The sequence below is a fragment of the Colossoma macropomum genome, unplaced genomic scaffold, assembly GCF_904425465.1.
Source record: "Colossoma macropomum unplaced genomic scaffold, Colossoma_macropomum, whole genome shotgun sequence".
NCBI classification, from domain to species: Eukaryota; Metazoa; Chordata; class Actinopteri; order Characiformes; family Serrasalmidae; genus Colossoma; species Colossoma macropomum.
The window spans coordinates 28,122,973-28,145,482 of record NW_023494788.1 but is presented as its reverse complement, the minus strand read 5'-3'; the positions used below and the strand labels follow the sequence as shown (position 1 = coordinate 28,145,482).

At 39.0% G+C, this 22,510-nt stretch overlaps 1 protein-coding gene across 1 annotated transcript; it reads right to left on the bottom strand.

The window, feature by feature from the left end:
- Positions 1–17,447: 17,447 nt before the first annotated feature.
- On the bottom strand, positions 17,448–20,689 carry foxa (forkhead box A sequence). Its single transcript, XM_036567886.1, has 2 exons — positions 20,515–20,689; positions 17,448–18,642 (listed from the first exon to the last, which is right to left on the bottom strand). The coding sequence occupies exons 1-2, from the start codon at positions 20,572–20,574 to the stop codon at positions 17,536–17,538; spliced, it is 1,167 nt and encodes a 388-aa protein (XP_036423779.1). The 5' UTR covers positions 20,575–20,689; the 3' UTR covers positions 17,448–17,535.
- Positions 20,690–22,510: the final 1,821 nt, after the last annotated feature.

The window sequence follows — 22,510 nt, the reverse complement described above, 5'->3', positions numbered from 1 at the left end:
ACAGCGTCTTTTCTGCTTTTCTGGCTTTTGAGGTTTATCATTCAATTTTAGACCAAAAAGAGAAGAATAGAGCCTAAAAAACTTCTGTTCCTGTGCTGATTGTTCAATTTCAGTTTTATTAGTACTCAGTACTTTACAGTGTCTTGAAAAAGTATCTGCCCTTGACTAGGCCTCTCCAAAACCTTTCTTTTCAGCTATTCAGGGGTAGCCTTTGCTCTTGTGCTTCAGATCATTATCTTGCTACATAGCCCAATTAAGCTTGAGCTTCAGATCATGAACATTCTGCTGCAAGATTTTCTGGTATAGAGCAGAATTCATGGTTAAAGAATTAAGGCAAGTGGCCCTGAAGCAGCAAAACATCTCTACATCTTCACACTACCTCCATCATATTTGACTGTTGGTATAAGGACCCCTGTCTTCCAAAAAGGTCCACTTTGAGTCCACAGAACATTATTTAAACAATTAAATGTGACAAACTATACAAGCCTAGATGAAATCAGGAGGGGGCAAATACTTTTTCATTGCACTTTAGTTTTTGAGCCGCTTTCATACTTCCACACAGTTTGTTTTTGAACGTTTACTTTTACTTGAGTCATTATTTCACCAATGTAACAACACATTATCAGTATCAACATCGCCCAGCACTAACGTGAATCCTTCATAGTCTGATGTAGGAACAAAAATGACCACTGCTAGCGGAGGCCTCTGTCTGACCCGTGTGGTGTGTGTGCAGTAGCAGGGCTGTCTGGCTGCAGAGCCGCTGGCAGGAGGTGAGTGAGAGGGAGCGCAGGGCGCAGCTCCATAACCGAAAACTGCTGCAGGATTTCCAGAGAGCGCAAGAAACCCTCAGTGACCTGGTGGCATGCACTGAAGCTATGAACACCATACGGGTCAGTAAACTGTAAGGGTTTTCAGGCTGCTGCTGTGGGCTGGACACAGACCAACACTGTTCCAGGAAAAAAATGTTTTTATTGTAGAACTAGACTTAAACCACAGCATGTCTGTAAACCTGGCTCTCAGAATGAAAGAGACCATGTATACAAAGTCATCTAAATGCTTCTGTGTCAGATACTCAGTAAGCATTTTGTTTGATAATGTTATGAAAGTAATGCAAATGAAAACAGTAATTCATAATGTAAACTCCCATTAAACAGGACACCTTTAGCTTGCTTAGCTGTGCTGTATAGGCGCCTGAGCAATGGAGCAAGTAAAGCACGTTCACTATTTGCTATTCAAATGAAAATTTTACTTCCAGTGGAAATAAGTTTAGCGTAGCTTCATAGTTAGTTAGCTTAGCATGTTTCATGTAATTATATCAACGTCTCATAAAGCAAAAGTGTCACGTCAGACAATCAGTGAAAACGCCTCATATTTTACTGACATTTTTAAGCAGGAACAAGACACGCCCCAGTGCAGACAAGTTTACTAATTTGAAAGCCCATTCCGGCCAGCTAGAGAAGAAAAATATTAGGTTGAAATGATTATGTTGAGATAATGGCTTATTTTCTCAAGATTTTGACTTATTATGTTAAAATAATTATTTATTTTCTCACTGTATGTAGAAATAATGTATTATTTTATTAAGATTTTATCTGATTATGTTAACATAGTGGTTTATTTTCTTGTGATTTTGACTGATTATTGCGAAACAATAGCTTACTTTCTCGAGATTTTGTCACTCAATGTTATAAACAATAAATGTAGCACATTGTATCATTAAACACACACATGTACAAAAGCTGACAATTGTTTGATAAATAATAAGTTTTAGCATCAGTTAACAACCTCATTTGACCACCCCCCACCAACCCACCCCACCCAAAAAATGTAAAAAATTCTCTCCTATTTTCACTCATAATCAGACACCCTGTTGTGCTGAAGTGTGAGACCCCTTCTCTTCATGTTTGAGCAGGTTGAGTATGAGAGGTACCTGGAGGAGAACTTCCCTCGATGGCAGCAGAAGCTGAAAGATAAGAGGCTCTCAGAGCAGCGCAAGGTTTTTCACACAGTTCTCTTACATTAAACCCCTAGAGAAATCTGATACATGGCCATACATGCATATATATCATAAAGGGTCAGGCATATATTTTGACGTATTTCAATAAATAAATGCATTTATTTCATTTTTAATGATTTTATTGCATAGCTTACAATGTGCAAGGTTCAGAGTTTAGTTGTGTAGCTGTTCTGTACTAATTTTCACTTTGTTAGGAAGCCCATATGTGACTAAGTTGAATAAAAAGGGAAATCCCTGTATGCTAATATGTTCATATATTTGAAATACATATATTGCAATATATCAGATTTCTAAAAATGTCTATGAAAAGCACTTTCAGGAAATTTTATCTTTTACAGGTTGAAATTGCCAGGCTTTAATAACACTGGTTCAGTATGTTGTTATATTCACAGATACACTACCATTCACAAGTTTAGAATCGGCATTAAAAAAATTGGAATCAATGTTTCAAAATAATTTTTAAAAAATGGTGTACAAATTGATTCTAATATGTTAGTCCTGTGTCACCTCACAAGCCTATAGTGGCTTGAAAAAGTATTTGCCCACTCCTAATTTCTTTTATTTTTGCACATTTTACACTAAATAGTTTCAGATCTTTATACAAAACGTGATGTAAGACAAGGAGAACATGAGGAAACAAAAATGTTGTTTTTAAATGACTGTTTATATCACTTGTGTGAAAACGTAATTTGCCCTAAAGATCTAACTGGAGGTCAGTCTTCCACATCGCGTTTTGTAGTAGTTTGTAGTAACGAACTACTGAACTACAACTAAAGATGACTAAATAGCCCAATTACTCTTCCATACACTACATTAATATAACAAGGTTGTATTTTCAAGTAATTTTGGACCATTTCTGTAGGTCCAATTGTCATTAAATATTCACATAATGCGAAGAGCAGCTGACATTTCAAATGGTGTAAATAAAACCTGAAGAAATGTAAAGAAAATATAACAAAAAAATGTCAAGGTTTTGATACGACAGCATCAGTATTCTTTTGCAACTTTGTCCAGAGGATAGAAGAGCACCTAAAGGCATGCATACAGCGGATGGAGGAGGATCAAAGGATGGATAGGGGTAAGAAGTCCCCTGTAAGAACTAACTCTTCTTCCTGCATTTCTCCTGACCTCTCTCATCCCCCCATCCCTCATCCTGAACACATGGACACGAGGAGAGAAGGTATGTCCTGCCTCATAAAGACTTGTTAAATCAGTCCAGACTGGAAAAAAATATGATGTCACCCACAGGAGGTTCATTTTAATTTGTGTTGTGTAATTGAAGAATTTCAGTTCAAAATGTTGTATTTATATTTGTAGTAACTATGAAAATAACAGGTTTTTCAAAAAGAATGAAGCTGGCACATAATGGAAAATACACAGTTATTTCTCTAATAAAAGCTGCTAGGTAGAATTGTTTGTGTATTGATGGGAATCATCTTACATTACTATTCAGTTTGTAAGATTTTGTTGAAAAATGTTCTTTTTGGTTCTTTTTGGTATGCTTTCAGTTCATGTTGGGATGCCTAGGAGCACTGCGTCCCAACAAGATAACAAACAAAATATTCAAGGAAACATCCACAATGGCTTCCAACACTTCTCCATTCCCTTCACCTGGTTAACACAGCCACAGCCTTCAGTGAGTGAACCTCAGCGGAGCAACATCCCAAAGGAGACCAAAACCTTCCAGAACATTCACCAAGCTTTCAATTCACCTGGTGACCCACGTCACGGACCATACCCTGTAGTTCGGCAGGAATCCCCTTACAGTGACCATCTGAGGCACTACCCAAAAGCCTGGGCAGGAGGAGTCCAGTGTGACCCTGCTGGAGCTCTGTGGTCAGTCCTGCCTTTTGTGAACCCGCTGGTATGGAGGATGATGGGGGTATCAGAATCTACTGCTGAGGGGATGCAGTGCAGTGAGGAGGTAGAGGGAGAAAAGCAGAAGAAAAGCTCGTCAAGCCCTCAGGTTGAGAAACATCAGATGAAAAAACAAAGGAGGAAGCTAAACGGCAGTGACCAGTCGTCTGAACTGGACACTAAGTCAGGTAGGGCAACATTACACTCTTACAAATTGGTGGCCTTTGAAGCGATGCCTCTTACCCAAAGCATGGCCAGATGATGCATATATTTATTTATTTATTTATTTTTTACTAGTAAAGTGAGCATTTATACACTGAGTTACCACCAGTTTATTACTCCTAGACCTACACTCAGTGGCCATTTTATCAGTCACACCTTTATGAGGACATAATTACTAACTGTAGCCCATCTGTTACTATACAGTTTATCTGTCACCCTCTACCTCGTCCAGCAATGGAAAGGGAACCAACACTCACACCAGTGCAACACCCACTGCCATGTTGGTGTCACTGCTGTGCTGAGAAAGGTCCACCACCCAAATGATATCTTGTCTGCACACAGTAGTCTTATGGTGGTCCCACTCCATTGATGGATGATGTTGAGGGTGGCTGACAAACTGGGGATAGAAACAGGAGGACTACCTTCAGTACTGTTCAAAAGTCAGAGAACACCCAATTATTTAATTTTTCAGTCAAAACCATTAATAAGTACAATTATTCATTTTTCAATGTCAGGAAAAAGGTGGAAAACATACATTTTAAAGGAAATTACACAGAAGACTCAACATTTAACTGCCTTTATAACAGCTTCCATTCTTTTTGGGTGACTTCCTTTCAATTTTTCAAAGAAACCTGCATTGATGATATTTTTTCACACCTCCAAAGTTCAGTCTTACAATTTGTTGTATTTTCTGCTTCTCCCTATCCAAGTAATCCCAAACCTTGAATCAGTGATGTTGAGGTCTGGACTCTGAAGTGGTCAGTCCATTGTTCTGAGAACACCAGCACCTTCTTTGTTTGATTGCAAATTTTCTTCTTTTTCTCAGTAACAGCTTCTTGGCAGCTACGCAACCTTTCAGACTAATACTGTTGAGTTGTCTTCTCACAGTGGAAGGATGGACAGAAACACCTGTGTATTGTTTTTTAAATCTGAAGCAAGAGTGGAGTTTATTTTTCTCCTCTCTCTCAAAGCTGAAAGCTTTAAGTACTGTTTATCTGATGGTAGCAGTTTTGATAGTCTACCAGGTCTTTCACAGTTATTAGGAGTCTCATTTTTCCTGTAGTTTTGAAAACTTTCTTTCACCTATTTTCATTTGACTTTTCCCTTCCTAAGACAAGTGGATTATTTTATATCTAATCTCCTGTAAAAAGAATAGCTTGTATTTGAAGGCCAGTGCATGGAGGTTGCACAAGGAACTTCTACATACAGATACATTTAATGTCAGACCAAAATATCTGACCAAAAATGCTTGACGCAAATGTCTAATTACAATGTAGTCATAACTGATTGAAGTTAGAAGCTTTGCCACTTAACACTGCTGCTACTGTAATGCCTAATAAACTGTTAACTCTGGTAAACATTGTAAAACTTTAATTGTAAAACTTAAATTGAATTATAAAGATTAGTAAATGGTTTCAAGTTAAGCACAGTGACAGTGAAATGGGGCATTGGCTGGCACTTTAGAACTTGCAGTACATTAGGACTGTCAGGGAATTTATTTATTTATTAAGTTATTAATCTTCTTGGCGATGCACAATGATATTGGAATCATATCAATATTAGCATAATTGCTTTAAAAATTACTGGACTATTATGTTGTAGTATTGTATTAGGTGTAATATTTAGGTGACACTGGCATACCAAGCTAAAATTTCTACATACCACAATTCCTACAGTACAGTATCCATGTATCTCTAATTTTTCTGTATGTCAAAAATGAGTCAAACCCAAAGACTGTGAAATCTTTAACTTCTCAGTCACTGTGTCCTTGACTTGCCCAGTGCAAATGAAGTGATCAACAGAGCACTCCAGACAAACAGTAAATGCTTGTACCTTGTTTGTCTGTCCACAGTCCATCTGTCAAGCGACAATGGAGACAGCAGTGTGAGCAGTGCTTTGTCCGGTGACGCTGCGACAAGCTTTGCTTCTGGAATGCAGGATAGAAAAAAGGAAAGAAGAAGAGGAAAACAGACACACAAACCAACAGTAGAGAAAGAAACAGTCTCTTGGAGCTCCTCCTCAATGTCAGATGTCCATTCTGGCATGAACAATGAGAAAGACACGAGCAGTCTGAGCTCACCTGTAAGGAGAACTTTCAAAAATCACAAAGTGTCTAAAACTAAAGTGAAGAGCACAGCTGGAGTAGAATCTCCTGAGCACCCAGGAAAAGAGAGTGAACAGGAGGGTAGGAGAATCCAGGAAACACTTAAAAGCAGTTCCAGTGCAGTGGAGAAGGAGAAGAAGAAGAAGAAGAATAAGAAGAAGAGGAATGGATACAACAAGAAGGACAACATGGAGCAGATGGACCACAAAAACCAAGAAGAAGAAGTGAGTGCTGCAGTGGAAGGGTGTTTGAGTGAAGATAGGTGGAGTAAAGGAGGAGAGGAAGAGGAGAGAGCTGGTATAGGTCACAAAGCACAGGACGAAGAGGAATGGAGTGAGGGATTGCATGTCAAGAGGAACGGCAGAGGAGAGGATGAAACTGATGGAGGAGTGGACGACAAAGTTTTGAGTAGTAATGCATCTGAAGGAGAATCTGTCTCAGAGAAGCTGGTGAACTATGTGGGAGAAAGGGGGTTAGATGATGGGAGGGAAGAAGAGAATAAAGATGGAGGAGAAGAAAAGGAGGATGGAGGAGAAGAGGAGGACAAGAATGGAGTAGAAGAAGAGGAGGAGGATGGTGGAGAAGAAGAGGACAAAGAAGAAGAAGAAGAAGAGGATTTAGAAGAAGTAGAGAGCAAGGATGGAGGAGAAGATGAGGAGAAGGAAGAGGATGAGAAGGAAGAGGAAGCAGAGGAGATTAGTGTGGAGGTCGGAGCACCAAGAGGGAGCAAAGGAGGTGATGATGAATCTGATGAAGAAGTGAATGACAGTGAAGTTGGTGCATCAGATTCAGTTGCAAACATGCATGACAGGTAGGCTACAAGTTAAAAATATGCTCTTCCTATTTACTGTATTAAAAAAACTTTATAAATTCACTTTATGAGCTCCATCTACCCTAAAGGCCCACTTTACAGGTCTACACTTACTGTAGCTCATCTGTTGTCATGCACAGTCTCTGCACCATTCTCTACTTCATTTATCATCAGTCAGTTTCTGTGCACAGGACCACTATTAGCCGGGTATTATTTGAGTCTTGGACTGTTCTCAACACAGCAGTGACCCTGACATAGCAGTAGGGGTTGGCAAAAATAAAAAAATTATATCACCATAAGCTATACTTATTACGATACTTACTTTTTCTGAGGTTTGTGAAGTTGTGAAGGAACAGACAAAAAAGCATCACTACTAAACAGGCCTAATTATGCTCTTCTTGTGTTGAAACATGCAGTTCTTCAGTGTTCTTTAACTACTGAAGATATGTTTGGAAAAGTTCATGGTAATGGAATTTATAATGATAAAATATCATTATGTTCCCCACATGGTAGCATTATGCAGTGGTGAACTGTGAGTATTAGAGTTAGGCCTTCTATACTATATATGTTAAAACTTGGTCAATAAAAGGGAAAAAAACAACTCTGTTAGCGCTAATAATGAAACAACACATATTTCATCTTGTAACAGTTTTTTTAAAGTGACTCTTTCAGTGAAGATTCCTGGCATAGAGTTGCCATCATTGTTTTTCTATGGTGTGTGTAGGACTTCCAGAAGGCCTAGAATGATGTTTTTTCTGACAAAATTGGTCCCTCCCAATGGAAATCAGTAAGTGACTGGTTGATTCCACTGTCACTATCTAATTGTACTTGTGGTTAATCTAACACATTAGGCCTACAGTTGAGTGCTTTAAAACAGAAAAATAAAATTAAAAGCCTGGAGACGAGACGGGGTGTGTGGAGTCAATACAACTTGGAAAATATAATTTCAATGGATTATGGTACAATTATGCTCCCTGACTAAAGGTCCTGCGATGTACCCTTGTGGGTACCACCCCATTGACAAGAGGGGTACTGCCCCAGTGACAGTTTCATACCTTTTTTCTGAGAGTGCATGATGATTATATTAAAGGCCCCGATTATGGAAAACTAAATTTTCCTCACTTTTTGAAATAAATGAGTTTGAAGTAGTATGCGAACACTGTTAAAGTTTTAAAGCATACTGTTCTCTACCCAGTCCATATCGTCCACAAGGAAACTATGCTGCTGTTTTGAATTCATTGTTTCTATGATGTCATGAGAACTAAATTATTTGCACATATCCATCATTTCAGACTACAGCAGTTTTGCCACGCCCATTCATATTACAGTTCTAAGGAGTGTTTCTTCTCTGAGTGCATTTTGAAAGAGGCACAGTATAGCCAATAACCCTAGAGCACATTTACATATATCTTAAAGGAACAAAAAAACCAGCACAAACAGCCTGTTTCGTTCTAGGGGACAAAGAGGGGTTGGAAAATTATGTAGAATGATATTATGAACATTTTTGGTACATTATAAGTGGTTATCAGGGGGAAATAAAAATACAAGAGAAACAAATGAGATGGGCCCTTCAAATAAAAATTAACTAAAAATTACAGGCATGTATATTTTTATTTTGCAGAAGTCATAAGGTCTCTTCTGAAGACCTAGAAGGCCCTGAGGTTCCCCTCTACGAGTGCATCAGGCACACTGGTGTTACTGTTTTTTTACACGTATCAATGTCGCTGCTAGATTGAGAGTGTTCCACCACGCAAAAATATCTAGCCAAGAGCACCTGTGTGGTCAGAAACTGACCACAGATGAAGGGCTAGAGGATGATTAACACAAATTCTGCATGGCAAAAGCTACGCAAGGTGGACCTATAAGAAAAGTATGAGTGTATTTCTTCACATACACAGATAACATACTTGGAGCCATTGATTGTGAATAAGGACATTGTGTACATAGATGTGATATTTAATATTGTCTTAGCCTTAAGGAGCTGTATAAAGACGAGGAGACAGAAGATGAAGAACTGTATGATCAGGAGATAGAAGATGACACTGAAGATGATGACGATGTGGTGCTTGCAAAAGCACACCCATGGTCACATGATCCTACCTACGATCATACTAAATATCAGGATGACGATTATGATGATGATGTTGAAGGTCTTCTTGCACCGCAGGAGAATATTCAGCAACACCAGTGGGTATTTTTAATTGTCATGTAATCTCATTTTGTAGTTATATGAATATTGTGTTTGGTTTTGTTTTGACTGTCATGTGCTTTTGCCTCCCCCTATAGGGCAGATGAAGCAGAGGAAACGGTCAAACCAACAGGTGATGATGAATATCAAAGCCATATATGTATATATTTTTGTTTCATTTCTGTGGATTGTTGCTTGAACATACACATTATGGCCAAAAGTATGTGGACACCCCTTCTAATTATTGAGCTCAGGTATTTCAGCCACACCCATTGCTAACTGGTGTATAAAATCAAGCTCATAGCCATGCATTCTCCCTAGAACATTGGCAATAGAATGGGTCATAGGATGCCATCTTTGCCCTGGTCAACTGCAAGTGCTATGATTGTGAAGTGGAAGTGTCTAGGAGCAACAGCTCAGGCACGAAGTGACAGCCCTCTAAGTGCTGAAGTGTGTAGTGTGTGAAAATCACCTATCCTCTTTTCTGAACTGCTTCTGATAGCAACATTAGCACTGTGACTGTAACTGTGAGTTGGGAGCTTCATTAAATGGGTTTCCATGGCTGAGCAGCTGCACACAAGCCTAAGATCACAATGCACAATACCAAACATTGGCTGGAGTGATGTAAAGCATGCTGCCACTGAACTCTGGAGCAGTGGAAGCATGTTCTCAGGAGTGCTGAATCATGCTTCACTGTCTTGCAGTCTGAGTAATCTGGGTTTGGCGGATGCCAAGAGAATGCTACCTACCAGAATGCATAGTGCCAACAGTAAAGTTTGGTGGAGGAGGGACAATGGGCTGGGGCTGTTTTTCAGGATTTGGGCCCAGGGAAAAGTAATGTTAATGCTACAACATATACAAATACATTTTAAACAACTGAAAATAGTCCACAAAGAACCCCTTTTTCTTTACTGAGTTTTACTGCTACAACCCCATTTCCACAAAACTTGGGATGCTTTGCAGAATGTAAATAAAAATAGAATGCAATGATATGCAAATAATGTAAACCATATTTCTAAAGGAAAATACTACAAAGACAACATATCAAATGTTGAAATTGAGAAATTGTATTGTTTTTTTGAAAAATATATGCCCATTATGAATTTGATGAGAACACATTCCAAAAAAGTCATGACGGGGACATGTTTACCACTGTGTTTCAGCACCTCTTCTTTTAACAACACTCTACAAGCGTTTGGGACCTGAGGAGACCAACAACTGTAGTTTTAAAAGTGAAATATTTTTCCATTCTTGTTTGATATAGGATTTCAGCTGCTCAGCAGCTCTGTGTCTCCTTATTCATAATTTTAATTTCATAATGTGCCAATGTTATCAGTGGTGACAGGTCTTTTCCACTTCCCCTAGACCATTTTAAATGAGCTTGGGCCCAGAGAAGGTGGCAGCGTTTCTGGATCCTGTTTATATATGGTTTCTTCTTTGCGTTTTAGAGTTTTAACTTGCATTTGTGGATGCAATGATGAACTGTGTTCACAGACAGTGGTTTTCAGAAGTGTTTCTGAGCCCATGCAATGATTTCCTCTATAGAATCATATCTGTTTTTAATGCAGTGCCACCTGAGGGCCCAAAGATCATGGCCAGCAAATACTGGTTTTTGGCCTTGTCCCTTACATACAGAGATTTCTCCGGATTCTCAGAATCTTTTAATGTTATTATGTACCGTAGATGATGAAAAGCAAAAGTTCTTGGCTATTTTATGCTGAGAAACGTTATTCTTGAATTGTTGCACTACTTGAGTGGTGAAGCCCTCCTCATCTTTACTTCTGAAAGACTCAGCCTCTCTGGGATGCTCATTTTATACCCATTTATGTTACTGACCTGTTGCCAATTAACCACCAGGTATTTTTTTTTGCATGACACAAATTTACCAGCCTTTTGTTGCCCCCGTCCCAACTTTTCTGGAACGTGTTGTTGGCATCAAATTCAAAATGGCCAAATATTTTTCAAAAAACAAACATAGGGTTTAAATGATTTGCACAACATTGTATTATGTTTTTAATTACATTTTGTACAACGTCCCATTTTTTTGGAAATGGAGTTGTATTTTGCTTCCAAATTTGTGGCAACAGATTGTGGAAGGCCCTTTCCTGTTCCAGCATTACTGTGCCGCTGTGCACAAAGTGAGCTCCATAAAGACATGGTTTGACAACTTTGGCGTGGCGAGCCCAACCTCAATCACACTGTGAACATCTTTGGGATGAATTGGTAGTGAACGAGGCCTTCTCATCCAACATCAGTGCCTGACCTCACAAATGCTCTTTTGACTGAATGGGCACAAATTCACACACACACACACTCCAAAACCTTGTGGAAACCTTCCCAGAAGAGCAGAGGCTATTATAGCAGCAAAGGGGAGCCAATTCCATATTAATGCCTTTGGTTTTAGAGTGGGGTGTCCAACAAGCTCACACAGGTGTGATGGCCCAGTGTCCACATCACTTGATGTTCAAAGCATTTAATGCCTCTAAAATCTACCTCACAGAACGTTATTATGTTAAATGGTTATGAATTCTTTGCCTCATGCCTGGGACATTTTTTTTGAGATAATGTTTTGGCATAAATTATATTTTAAAATCTTTTCATGATGGAGAGATACATAAAGGCATTGGGCCTCATTTACCAATGTTTTCCCGAGTTGTTTCTTAAATTCGTTCTTAAGAAAGGCCTCAGGATTCATGAAGTGTTCTTAAACTGTAGAATTGTTCACACCTTTGTGCTGTTGAGTGTGTATGTAGATTCTGTTCTTACCTGATAACAGATCCCAAATAAGAAAACACTGGTGAATGTCAGATTCTTTGTCAAAACTGCGCAAGTGGGTTTTAAGAAGAAATTTCTTCTTAAGAACAGGTGGTGAATGTGGCCGAGTATTATAATCCCCAAAGAAAACTTTTTTTTTCAGATTTATCACTATTTTACCATTATCAACATTATGTATAAAATCCAAGAATGTGTAGGTTAACTGGTCATTTTTGCTAGCTGCTGAGTTGAATCAGGTGTGTATTGGACTTGGCGGCAGGACTGGAACTGGACATGTTATATATTTACCTGACAGATGTACAGTGTGGATTGTCCCTTGCGTATCTATTTCATGTTCAGCTCATTAATTGTCTATTGTAACCCAGATTTGCACAGTGACTCAGAAGAGGACGGTTCACACAGGAAGGCACCTCCGGCTCCAGTTAAGGATGAGCCAGTGGAGTCTGATGATGAGTTTGATCATTTTTACGACTAGGCTGCATTCGCAATGCCCACTGGAGATGCATGCAAACCTGGCAGTGAGGAAGAACGTCATCGGCACAAGAACAAAGAAAAGGAGGATCAAACAGGGTGTCTTAGTCTTAGTGGACAGCTGATGCTCACATACCTGCGTGCAATAACACTGAGAGTCCAATAACTCTGTGCATTCGGAAAATGAGCGAGGTTTATAACCAATACAGCAAACACTGCAGGGCAGAGCGAAAGATTAATAGACACAGAGAATTACAAAGGGATGAAAGAGGAAGAAGAGGACAAATGGGTGCAGGGAGTCCCTCTGTCTTTTATGTTATTTGCTGGGAGCTTATCGGCCTGGCCTGAAAGAACCACTGCACTGTCACTGTGCAAACACAGGTGGGTCGGCTCGCCTGACAGAAAGAGAAAGAGATATGAGGGAGAATAATGGAGGAAAGAGAATGAATCACAATGGAGGACATTAAAGGCGAGAGAGACTCAGAGAAAAGCAGTGTAATTGATTCCTCTAAAAAATTGAAATGGTTCGCCTAGACGAAATGCAGAGATTGTATTTCCTAAATTCTTTATTTCCAAAACGTAAAGTATCTGTGGTATGTTCTTTTTGTCATTCGAATGTACCAGTGGTTCAAACGCTTTCATATTTAGATAGGGAGCGCGGTCTAAAGGGAGGGGGCGTGAGCTGGGGTTCGGGTGGAGAGAGGAGGCCGAGCAAGGGATATAAGGGGCTGACGCTGGCTTTGAGTGATGGCTATTTGAACAGGCATGTTTACCCTGGCCCTGCTGAAAAGGGACGGAGGGACGCCAGTGGAGATGTGCAGGAACAGACGGGCGATAAAAAAAAAGCTGCCACTGTGTAAACCTTGTCGGCCCAGTCTTTCCTTCTGGTGACCATGACAACCCAGCAGAACCCACTCTCTGCCCAATCACATGCCCTCCTTTTGACGTGTGGAACAAAACGTCTCAGACGTGGCAGGTCAGGGCAGACATTTTGAATCAGTTACTACTGTGGCCCAACAGCTACAAGCAGTATTGTCCTCTCCTCTCTCATTCTCCACTTTGCCAAATAGCGAGCGAAGCTCTGCTTGGAAAATGATATTAGCTCAGAATTCTGTCTCCTATTATCAGTGTTCATACACTTTGTTTTGATTCCAACTGCTGTGAGTTCTGTAAAAAAAGTAGTCTCGTCTTGGTAAATTTTTCTGAAAGAAAGACGTTATAAACTGTAGCATCTACTGTTTTTGTTTGTCTCCTGAACGATTTTCCATTTAAAGGATACATAGCACTGTGTGAAACTCAGAGACTACTCTTTATTTATTTATTTACAGGCAACTATTAAATACAAGTTCTTCATTTTCAGGAGATAATTCAGAGGAGGTTACACATTTTTGCTGTTTAAAGAAAAACATGTATCTCTATTTTTGTTGATTTTTATTTTTCCACATCCTTTTAACACTGCCATTGTCCATTACATTGACAATTCATGATGGTTGGACCTATAGAAGAGCTCCGAAACACTTGGAATAAAACCTCTTTCTATTAGCTTGCATTAAAAGTTCAGAACGTTTTTGCCTGTTCTTGTAAAGTTACTATTTTGGAAATGCATGTTTTTCTTTGAACAGCAGTGATATATGGTAATCCTGTTGCATCAGGTAGGGGAAAGTCAGAGTACAAATGTGGAATAACAGGAGTTTCTGAAAGTTGAGTTTAAAAAAAAATTAAAAGTTATAAAGAAAAAACAGCACTCCTAACAACTGCGCAGGACCCGCTAGACCACCAAAACTGTCACCATCAGATAAACTGCACTCAAGCTCCACTCTTGCTTTAGATCTGAAAAAATCCACAACTGTTTCTGTCCATCCTTCCACTGTGAGGGGACAACTCAACACTATGGGTCGGAAAGGATGTGTGTCTGTCAAAAAGCCATTCTTGAGTAAAGGAAACAAAATATTAAAACAGTTTTCCTTAGAAGCTTACTAGAAACTGGACTGATGATTTTAAATTTGTAATTGGGATTACTTGAATTGTGAGAAGCTTTTGGAGGCTGAACTTTGTAGGTGGTGAAAAATATCCCTGCAGATTTTTTAGAATAAAATGAAAGCTGTAATAAAGGGTGATGCTGAAAAATGAATAATTTGAATCTAATGACTGTTTTGATTGGAAATTAAATAAATGGAGCATGCTCTCTGACTGTTGCACAGTACTGTGTATTGATATTTAATTTATAAGATTTATAAAAAACTATATCATTATACGTGCAATATCTAGAGTTTGCCATTAAAATTCATTCAAATTGTTGGGTGGCCAAAATTCTTATATTTATTGTTACTGTGATAAATGATGTCACATTAGGTCACAATATGCTTTGTAAGCATATTCTGAGTATTGTCCGTATTTAAAGAACACTGACACTCTAATCGCCGGTTAGTTTCATCTGGTACAATGTGTAGTTTTTTCTGTCATTCTACATAGTAATAATCTCATAATCTGATTACCTGAACCACCTATAATCTGATTAGTGTCTTTTTGTGTGACTGTAATGGATTAAAGTCAGTCTTTTTGTGTTTCAAATATGTAATCTCATTACATGTGTACTATCCTTCCCCAATTCAGACCAGACTGAGAAACAATCGCTTTGATATCTGAGTTGTGAATTGGGCACTTTTTTCATCACCAAGGCCTTTTGATCTGTTGGTTTCCACCATCTGCCCAGCGCACATACGTTTTTTTTTTAGATAGTTGATTAATTAAAGACTATTCATTCATCAGTCATATCCACATATGCTGCAGTGTGGGCCTGTCAAAGGCAGGCGGGCCGACTTGCATTCACCAGCGAGGATATAGATCACATTGTGGCAGTCGCAACCCTCAAAACTCATGAACTCCCCATCCCTCACTCTTTTCTCCGTAGACTGGACACACACAGAGGGGCCTGTGGCCTCTGCTCAGATCGCTGTGGGTGTCCCTGTGTCCCCACTGAGGAAGACACTGCTTTGGGGAGGTCCATCATTAAAGCCAGTGTCATCCCTTTGTCCACATACACTCGTACACAATGCTGCTTACCCAAGACACAAAGGTTAAAGCAGGAGGGGTGGAGGCGGGGTCGGGACCTTTTGAATAACCTTCCCGGCATTACCATGTAGCAGAATGACACCCCACACACTCTTACTGAGGCCTGTCCTGCAAATTCCGTACACAGCAAATCTTAATAAGATACAAAGTGTTGATTGGTTTACTTCAATGCACCAGTCACTGTAAGTCATACTGTAACACTCATAGTCATATTCTACTTAATGTTTATTTGCATTTGAGAGTCTGCCTAATTGCCGTTCATTTATCATTTGAATTTTGTTGTTCTGTTCTCATAACTCTGCATGCTTCTTGGGATGTAAACTATCGCACCGTCGTCTTGTAGGCAGATGTGGATGATGCCCGTCTGGTAGAAAGGTGACTACAGTCTCAGGCTGCTGGTTTTCACACGCTGTGGCTATCTTGTTAGGGGCAGCATGAGGAATGTCATTGTGTGCTCTGAGTTTTATACATTACAATGCGAGAAAGACAATGGCTCAGTTAAAGTAAGAGTGACTCCTCTGCGCACACTCCAAGAATTCGAGGAATGCCAAAAACAATACCAATGCCATCCAGACATAAATTTAACGTTTCTGTTCTGTTCAATCAGACCACTTAACATTTGTAGCAACCTTTAAATTTAACTTTATTTAAAAAAAGCACAGCAAGAAATGTTTCAACTGACTCATGAGTCCAATCACTTTGGTAGAAAAAGTACAGAAAAACTGTAATTAGAAGTTTGTTTGAAAATCTTACTCATCTAAACACACACACACACACACACACACACACACACACACACACACACACATATATATATATATATATATATATATATATATATATATATATATATATATATATATATTGAAGACCCCAGTTTTGTTGATTTTCACACATACTCTACAGGGAACAAACTTACACATGGTATTTTTTTGCAAATTTAGCACACAGTTTGTATTTAGTTGCTGAGTTGAACATATTGGAAAATAATAAAACATAAATTACAAAATTTGTCATACTTTTTGTAAAGGCTTGCAAAGTGTTTTTTTTTATTTCCCGAATATGTTAAATTTGCCAAATGTAGAGTAACAGTGCATTAAAATATATTTTCTCTGTAGAAGACGTGTTACTTATTTTCACAAAATCAACAAAATATAATTTGACAAGGGGCGCCCAAAGTTTTGCATTTTGACTATAGAAAAGTAAATGTTTAACAAATCAATTCAAAGTTTTCTTTGTTTGATAGTATGTGATAAGATGGTATTTGATGCAGTGATTAATTGGTGTTTCTGTCTTTAGCACAATTAAGGGCGGCACGTTTTTACACTATAATATGAATTAGTTTCAATGTTTTAATAAAAAATAAATAGAAATGCACAAGGAACTTGATTGCCAGTGGAAATAAAAACTAGCAGTGATTACCAATAAAAAAGGAAAGTGGTGTTTGAGAATTGTAACATGTAAGTTGAAGGTCTAAATTAAAATGTAAAAAATAAAAAGTGTTTTTTTTTTTTTGGAAATGAAATTTAGTAAGAGTATAAATATATAATTTCAGTAATACTTAAGTGAAGCACAAATCTCCCAAAATAATACTTAAACACAGTAGTGAAATACAGAGACTCAAATGTTTTCCACCACTGTCCAGTCAAATAAAGACCAACCATATTTAGTTTTTTGAAGGCCTGTTTATTATCTAATATTTCGAAATATGTACAGCAAAACAGACAAAGCATTTTCAAGGAGAGGACCAAAAAGTACACAAGTAGCACTGTGTTACACTCTTAAATAAAAAAGAAAATGCTTCAATAGTATAGAATAGGTATAGAAACTTTACATCATGTGGAGGTTCTTTAAACTTTTAAAATGTTTTTCACACTCACACAAATCTCATTTATAAAATGTACTTTCAAGCATCCATTGACAGGTTCTCTATGGTACCAAAAGTGGTTCTTCAATGGAATCGTTTTGGCACCTTTATTTTTAAGAGTGTAGTTCAGACAGTCTGGTAAAGCAACACTTCAGGAGGAGCTTAGAACTGGCACAGGACACATGCTGAGTCCAGAATAGTACATGGAGTCTCCTGCATACGAGGGTTCCTCTCTGCCTGTGAGATATGGGTTGTAGTGATGAAGGTTGGAGTTTGATGATGGGTAGTAAACAGGGTAACTCATAGGAGCCTCATAACACTGAAAGTCCATAAGCGGGGCCATGGAGAGGGGTTGGTGGAAGAAGGGTTCCCCAGGAGCACATGGCTCCATGGGGCGGGAAGAGGTGGGCTGAAGCCCAGGGCTGGCTGTGGGCATGCTGGGAAATGATACGGTGGGCAGGTGTGCAGAGGGATCCGTAAGTGGGGGAGGAAATGGGGTCAGCGTGTGTTGGGGTGGGGTAGCTGAGGGTGACTTTGGCATTAGAGAACAATCCATAGCTTGGGGTACGGCCACTGAGACAGGAAGCTGTGCAGGTGCAGGGGAAATGGATGAAGAGATAGAAGCTTTAACCTCCGACTTCTTCTTCTTGCCCTCCTCTTTCACCAGCTCCCCGTCCACTTTTTTGGATGAGTTTTTGGATGAGGGTGGTGATGTTGCCCTTGAGCACCGGAAACGCTTCTGGCGACGCATGTAGCAGCCGTTCTCAAACATGTTACCTGAGTCTGGGTGCAGGGTCCAGAAGGAACCTTTTCCTGGAGAGTCTGGGGATCTGGGCACCCTCACAAAGCAGTCGTTGAAAGACAATGAGTGGCGGATGGAGTTTTGCCAGCGTTGCTGGTTCTGTCGGTAGTAAGGGAAGAGCTGGCGGATCCAGTCATAGATCTCATTCAGAGTGAGCTTCTTCGTTGGTGACTGTTGGATGGCCATGTAGATCAGTGAGATGTAGGAATAGGGTGGCTTGGAGTGGTTGAAGGTTCGCCGGTACACAGATTTCAGGTCAGGAAACTCTGATCCATTGTGATCCGTCTCAGGGCATCTCTGTTGAGGCTGCTGGACCGGGGCACCTGATGGGCCCTCAAGTCTCCCTGCATCTCCTCCTGTCACTGATTCCCTCTGTGGGCCGAAGCAGTGGTAAGGATCCTCAGGAGAGGAATACGCCCCACTGCATAGTCGCAGACTCTCTGTTCCACAGTAAACCTGAAACGAGAAGTCATTTATCCATATTATTATCCATGAATAGGGGAAAAACTGTTTGAAAGGTACAGAGAAGTCAGTCAAGTCTTTCTGTCAGAGACAGAGAATGAGATCATGATCAGGGATCAAAGCTGAAGCGTGCAATGTGACAGAGGCCTTTGATTGCCTGTTGCTTGGTGGGTGTTATAAGACAGCACTGACTCAAAAGGAGCGTCTGATCAGTTCTTTTTGCATTATGTAGTCCTCAGTTGAGCTTGTGATCTTGCATTTTATGTCAATTGGGATTTTGCCAGTCCACACCTCCTTTAAGAGCTCTGTCCCTGGCTCTATTACCCTACTGGCTGTGGGTAACTCCATGTAAATATATTCGGGCCACCCACCCTGCTGATAACCCCATTATCCCACTGGGCCGCTCTTTCTTTTCACCCCTGTTTTGTTCCTTTTTAAGTCACTCACCGTCCTGCCTTATTGCTGTTTCATGTCAGAGGGAGTGACAGAGGGCTCTTTTGAAATGTGCCTGCTTTCCTCTGTTGTCCATTTTTTGCCTGCACATTGTGACTAATAATTCTGCCCTTTTTAACTCCCTGTGTCTCAGTGTTTCTCAGAAACGCCTCCCTGGTTAAGAGGCCGTGCGATGTGGAAGTCACACACGAGAAGCACAGAGCACAATCACGGAGTCCATCAATGAAGTGCACGCGGACCACACACATACTCCACACACGCACACACACACACTCCTGCATGGGAAACCTACAGATGCAAGAAGCATAGGCAACTGATCTGAAGAGCCATTCACTGCCTTTTAAAACAACCTTATTTATTTATTTATTTATTTATTTATTTATTTATTTATTTATCAGTCCATCCATCCATCCATCCATTCACTCATCCATAGTATAAATAGATTGTATATATTCCATTTATACACTCTAAAAACAGATGTGTTAAAAAAAACACATTCTGTATCTTACTAGACACATCAGTGTGTTCAGTTGGAGACAAAACATTTTGAGTTACTTTTGACACAAAATGTGCTGAAATATTTCTGTGACCACTTACAGAAAACACAGTTTGTGTTACTTTTGTGCCACTTTTGTGTTAAATCAGAAAACAATATGACACAAAACGTGTTTAAACAGGTAACACAAGTGTGTTGATATTTAACACATCACTGTTAGAGTGTATATACATATATGGGATTTATACATATACGTTTTAAGGTCTATACATTTTCCCCTGTAATTTAAATAACTGTTTAAAAAAGTGTGCCCAGGCCACATGAGATTGCATTTATTATATATTATTTTAATGTAATATAATATTATTATATTTATTTTAGTCTTTTTTTTAGTAACAGCCTCGCTAAATAACGGCTAGTTTAGACATCAGAGCTTATAGGTAAAGCAAGCTCAGTGCTCCGCTGTAACTGCTGCTGGTCGCGCGACTCGGCTTCGACTTAACCGAAATAAGCAAAATACATCAACACGAACTAGTGGAATAATTTACACACTTATAAAGGCGATTAGTAATTTTTAATATTTGTGTTCTATTTTTATAGTGAAATAAACATTAAACTACAGCCCATTTAGTTAAACGTAAAATTTCGAATAAAAATGCAGTACAACCCAATATGTAATAAGGCCGATTTTAGGTTTGAATAAATGCTAAGGTGTTGAATAAATAATAAATAAAATGTCTTTAAGTCTTTTACCACAGTTTCATTAACAAACACGTCTGACAGTCTTAACGGCCAGTAAGTGATGACGCCGATTTAGAGGTAACAGACTATCGATACATGAAAATAATATATAAAAGTCCTGAAACCGTCACAAACTCGGTCTGACACAGTTTTAGTGGAAGGAAGTCTGAACTTACCTGTTCGGAGTAGAATGATGGCCATTCTTCTCCTCTCTCCTGTTTCACTCCGCCCATCATGTCTTCAGGCCTCCTGGACGTTGTGGATATTTCGCTGTTTTAAACAGGTTAAATATAAAGTGTATTAAATGAAATAAAGTCTGAGGTTTGAAATGCTCGACTTCTTCTCGGTTTGTAGTCGGAGCTGCTGGAGTTTCTCACAGAAATCAGAGTTCAGAGTTTTTTCCTCGCTGCTTTTCCCGCCCACCGCGCCAAGCCCCGCCCACTCCGCCTTCCGCGCGCTGCAATCTGCATATTGCGCCGAGAGAGCTCCTCTCACAGAATTATATTTATTTAAACATGCATATTTCAATTTAAACAGCTGAAACATATTTATCTTAGATTTAGCCTAATGTTTCTGCTGTAAAATGTGTTCATTAATGTTAATCATCGAAGCTTTATTTAGTATCTAAGTGTAAACGGTGTGAACAATTAAACTGGGATTAGTTACATGAATTAAAGAGAACAAAAAACAGTTTATAGCATGAAACCAGTGAAACAGCTGCTCAAACGGTATTTTGGTAATGAACACCAAACAAACCTTTCACAAACCTTTAGCATCTCAGTTTGAAAAAATGGCAAAAATGGCAAATTGTATGTTTAATGTAATAATGGCCGCTTTCACGAGACAGAAACCTGTAAAACAAGTAGAATGAATTTTGGTGGGAAATTACTGAATATGTAAGGAACTTACAGTGAATTAAAAACGAATTTTCACCTTCGAAATCTTAGATTAGTTTTGGGCTTTTTTCAGTATGTTTTCATAAAATAAACTAATACACATTAAATGATTAATAAATTTGATGATGCTATCATTATTAATTATCTGATTATATTGTTAACAAATGGATCTTTAAAATGTCGATCAATAGACCTGAAAAAATACTTCTAATGGTACAGTCCTATCATTCTATATATATATATATATATATATATATATATATATATATATATATATATATATGTTTCTGTGCATTTCCATTTCCATGTCCAGTTCCAAGCACTGAGCAATGATCTTTGTGTTATTAGCCATTAGTCATTTACAATTCATCTCCTCTCCTCTCTCCCTCCACATTTCCAGCCTTCTCCTCATTGTGAGAGACAGCTGTTTGGCGGATTGGGGGTGTTGGGTGTCATTTTTATTGGTGAAAAGCAAACATTTACTCTGCAGACTATTTGAAAGCACCACCCTCCTCCCCCACCCCTCACCACCACCCCCAACTCATTAGTCCTGAACTAACAAAGTCAAAAAAGGAGGAAAATATCATGGTGCAGCTGTGAAAAGCCAAATTAGTTTTCATAAGCAATGTTGATTTATTGCAGACTGCTAAATATTGCATTCGTTTAAGTGTTATTTTTTTTCAGCGCAAGGCTGACAGGTAGAGTGAATTCGGCACTGGCCGAGGTGTGAGACGGATGAGGAGACAGGTCATTCATTACACCAGCACTGAGTGCTGTTTTCCTGCTCTGCTAATCAGTTCTAATATTGACGCATATCACTGATGCACAGCTGACACCTATAATCACTTCCCTTATTTGTAAAGCTACAAGCAAAGAGACATTAAATCTCATGAGCAGTGAAGAAGGTGGCAAGTTCAGAAATTAATTTTCAGATGGCACCATTATAAGAGAAGAAAAGCTATTTTAACAAATTCAGAGAATAAAATACAGCGGTCATTTCTGTGGAATTATTTTGTTTTATGAGTTGAAAAACTATGCAACTATAAGTCTGTTTTTACTGTACTGTTTTACATGTATTTTTTATTTGTTAAAAAAAACCCACACCAGGGTCAAAAGGTCAATATGTACGAAATTTGGCAGGCTTCCTTTGAGACCCAACATCTGTTATAAAAAGATCATTCTAAAAGCTTCGCCTGTCATTTGTTGTACGCGATCGATAATAACGCACTGTGCTTGGACCCCGATTATCGCCAGTTGCAACGTAATTTGTTGACGG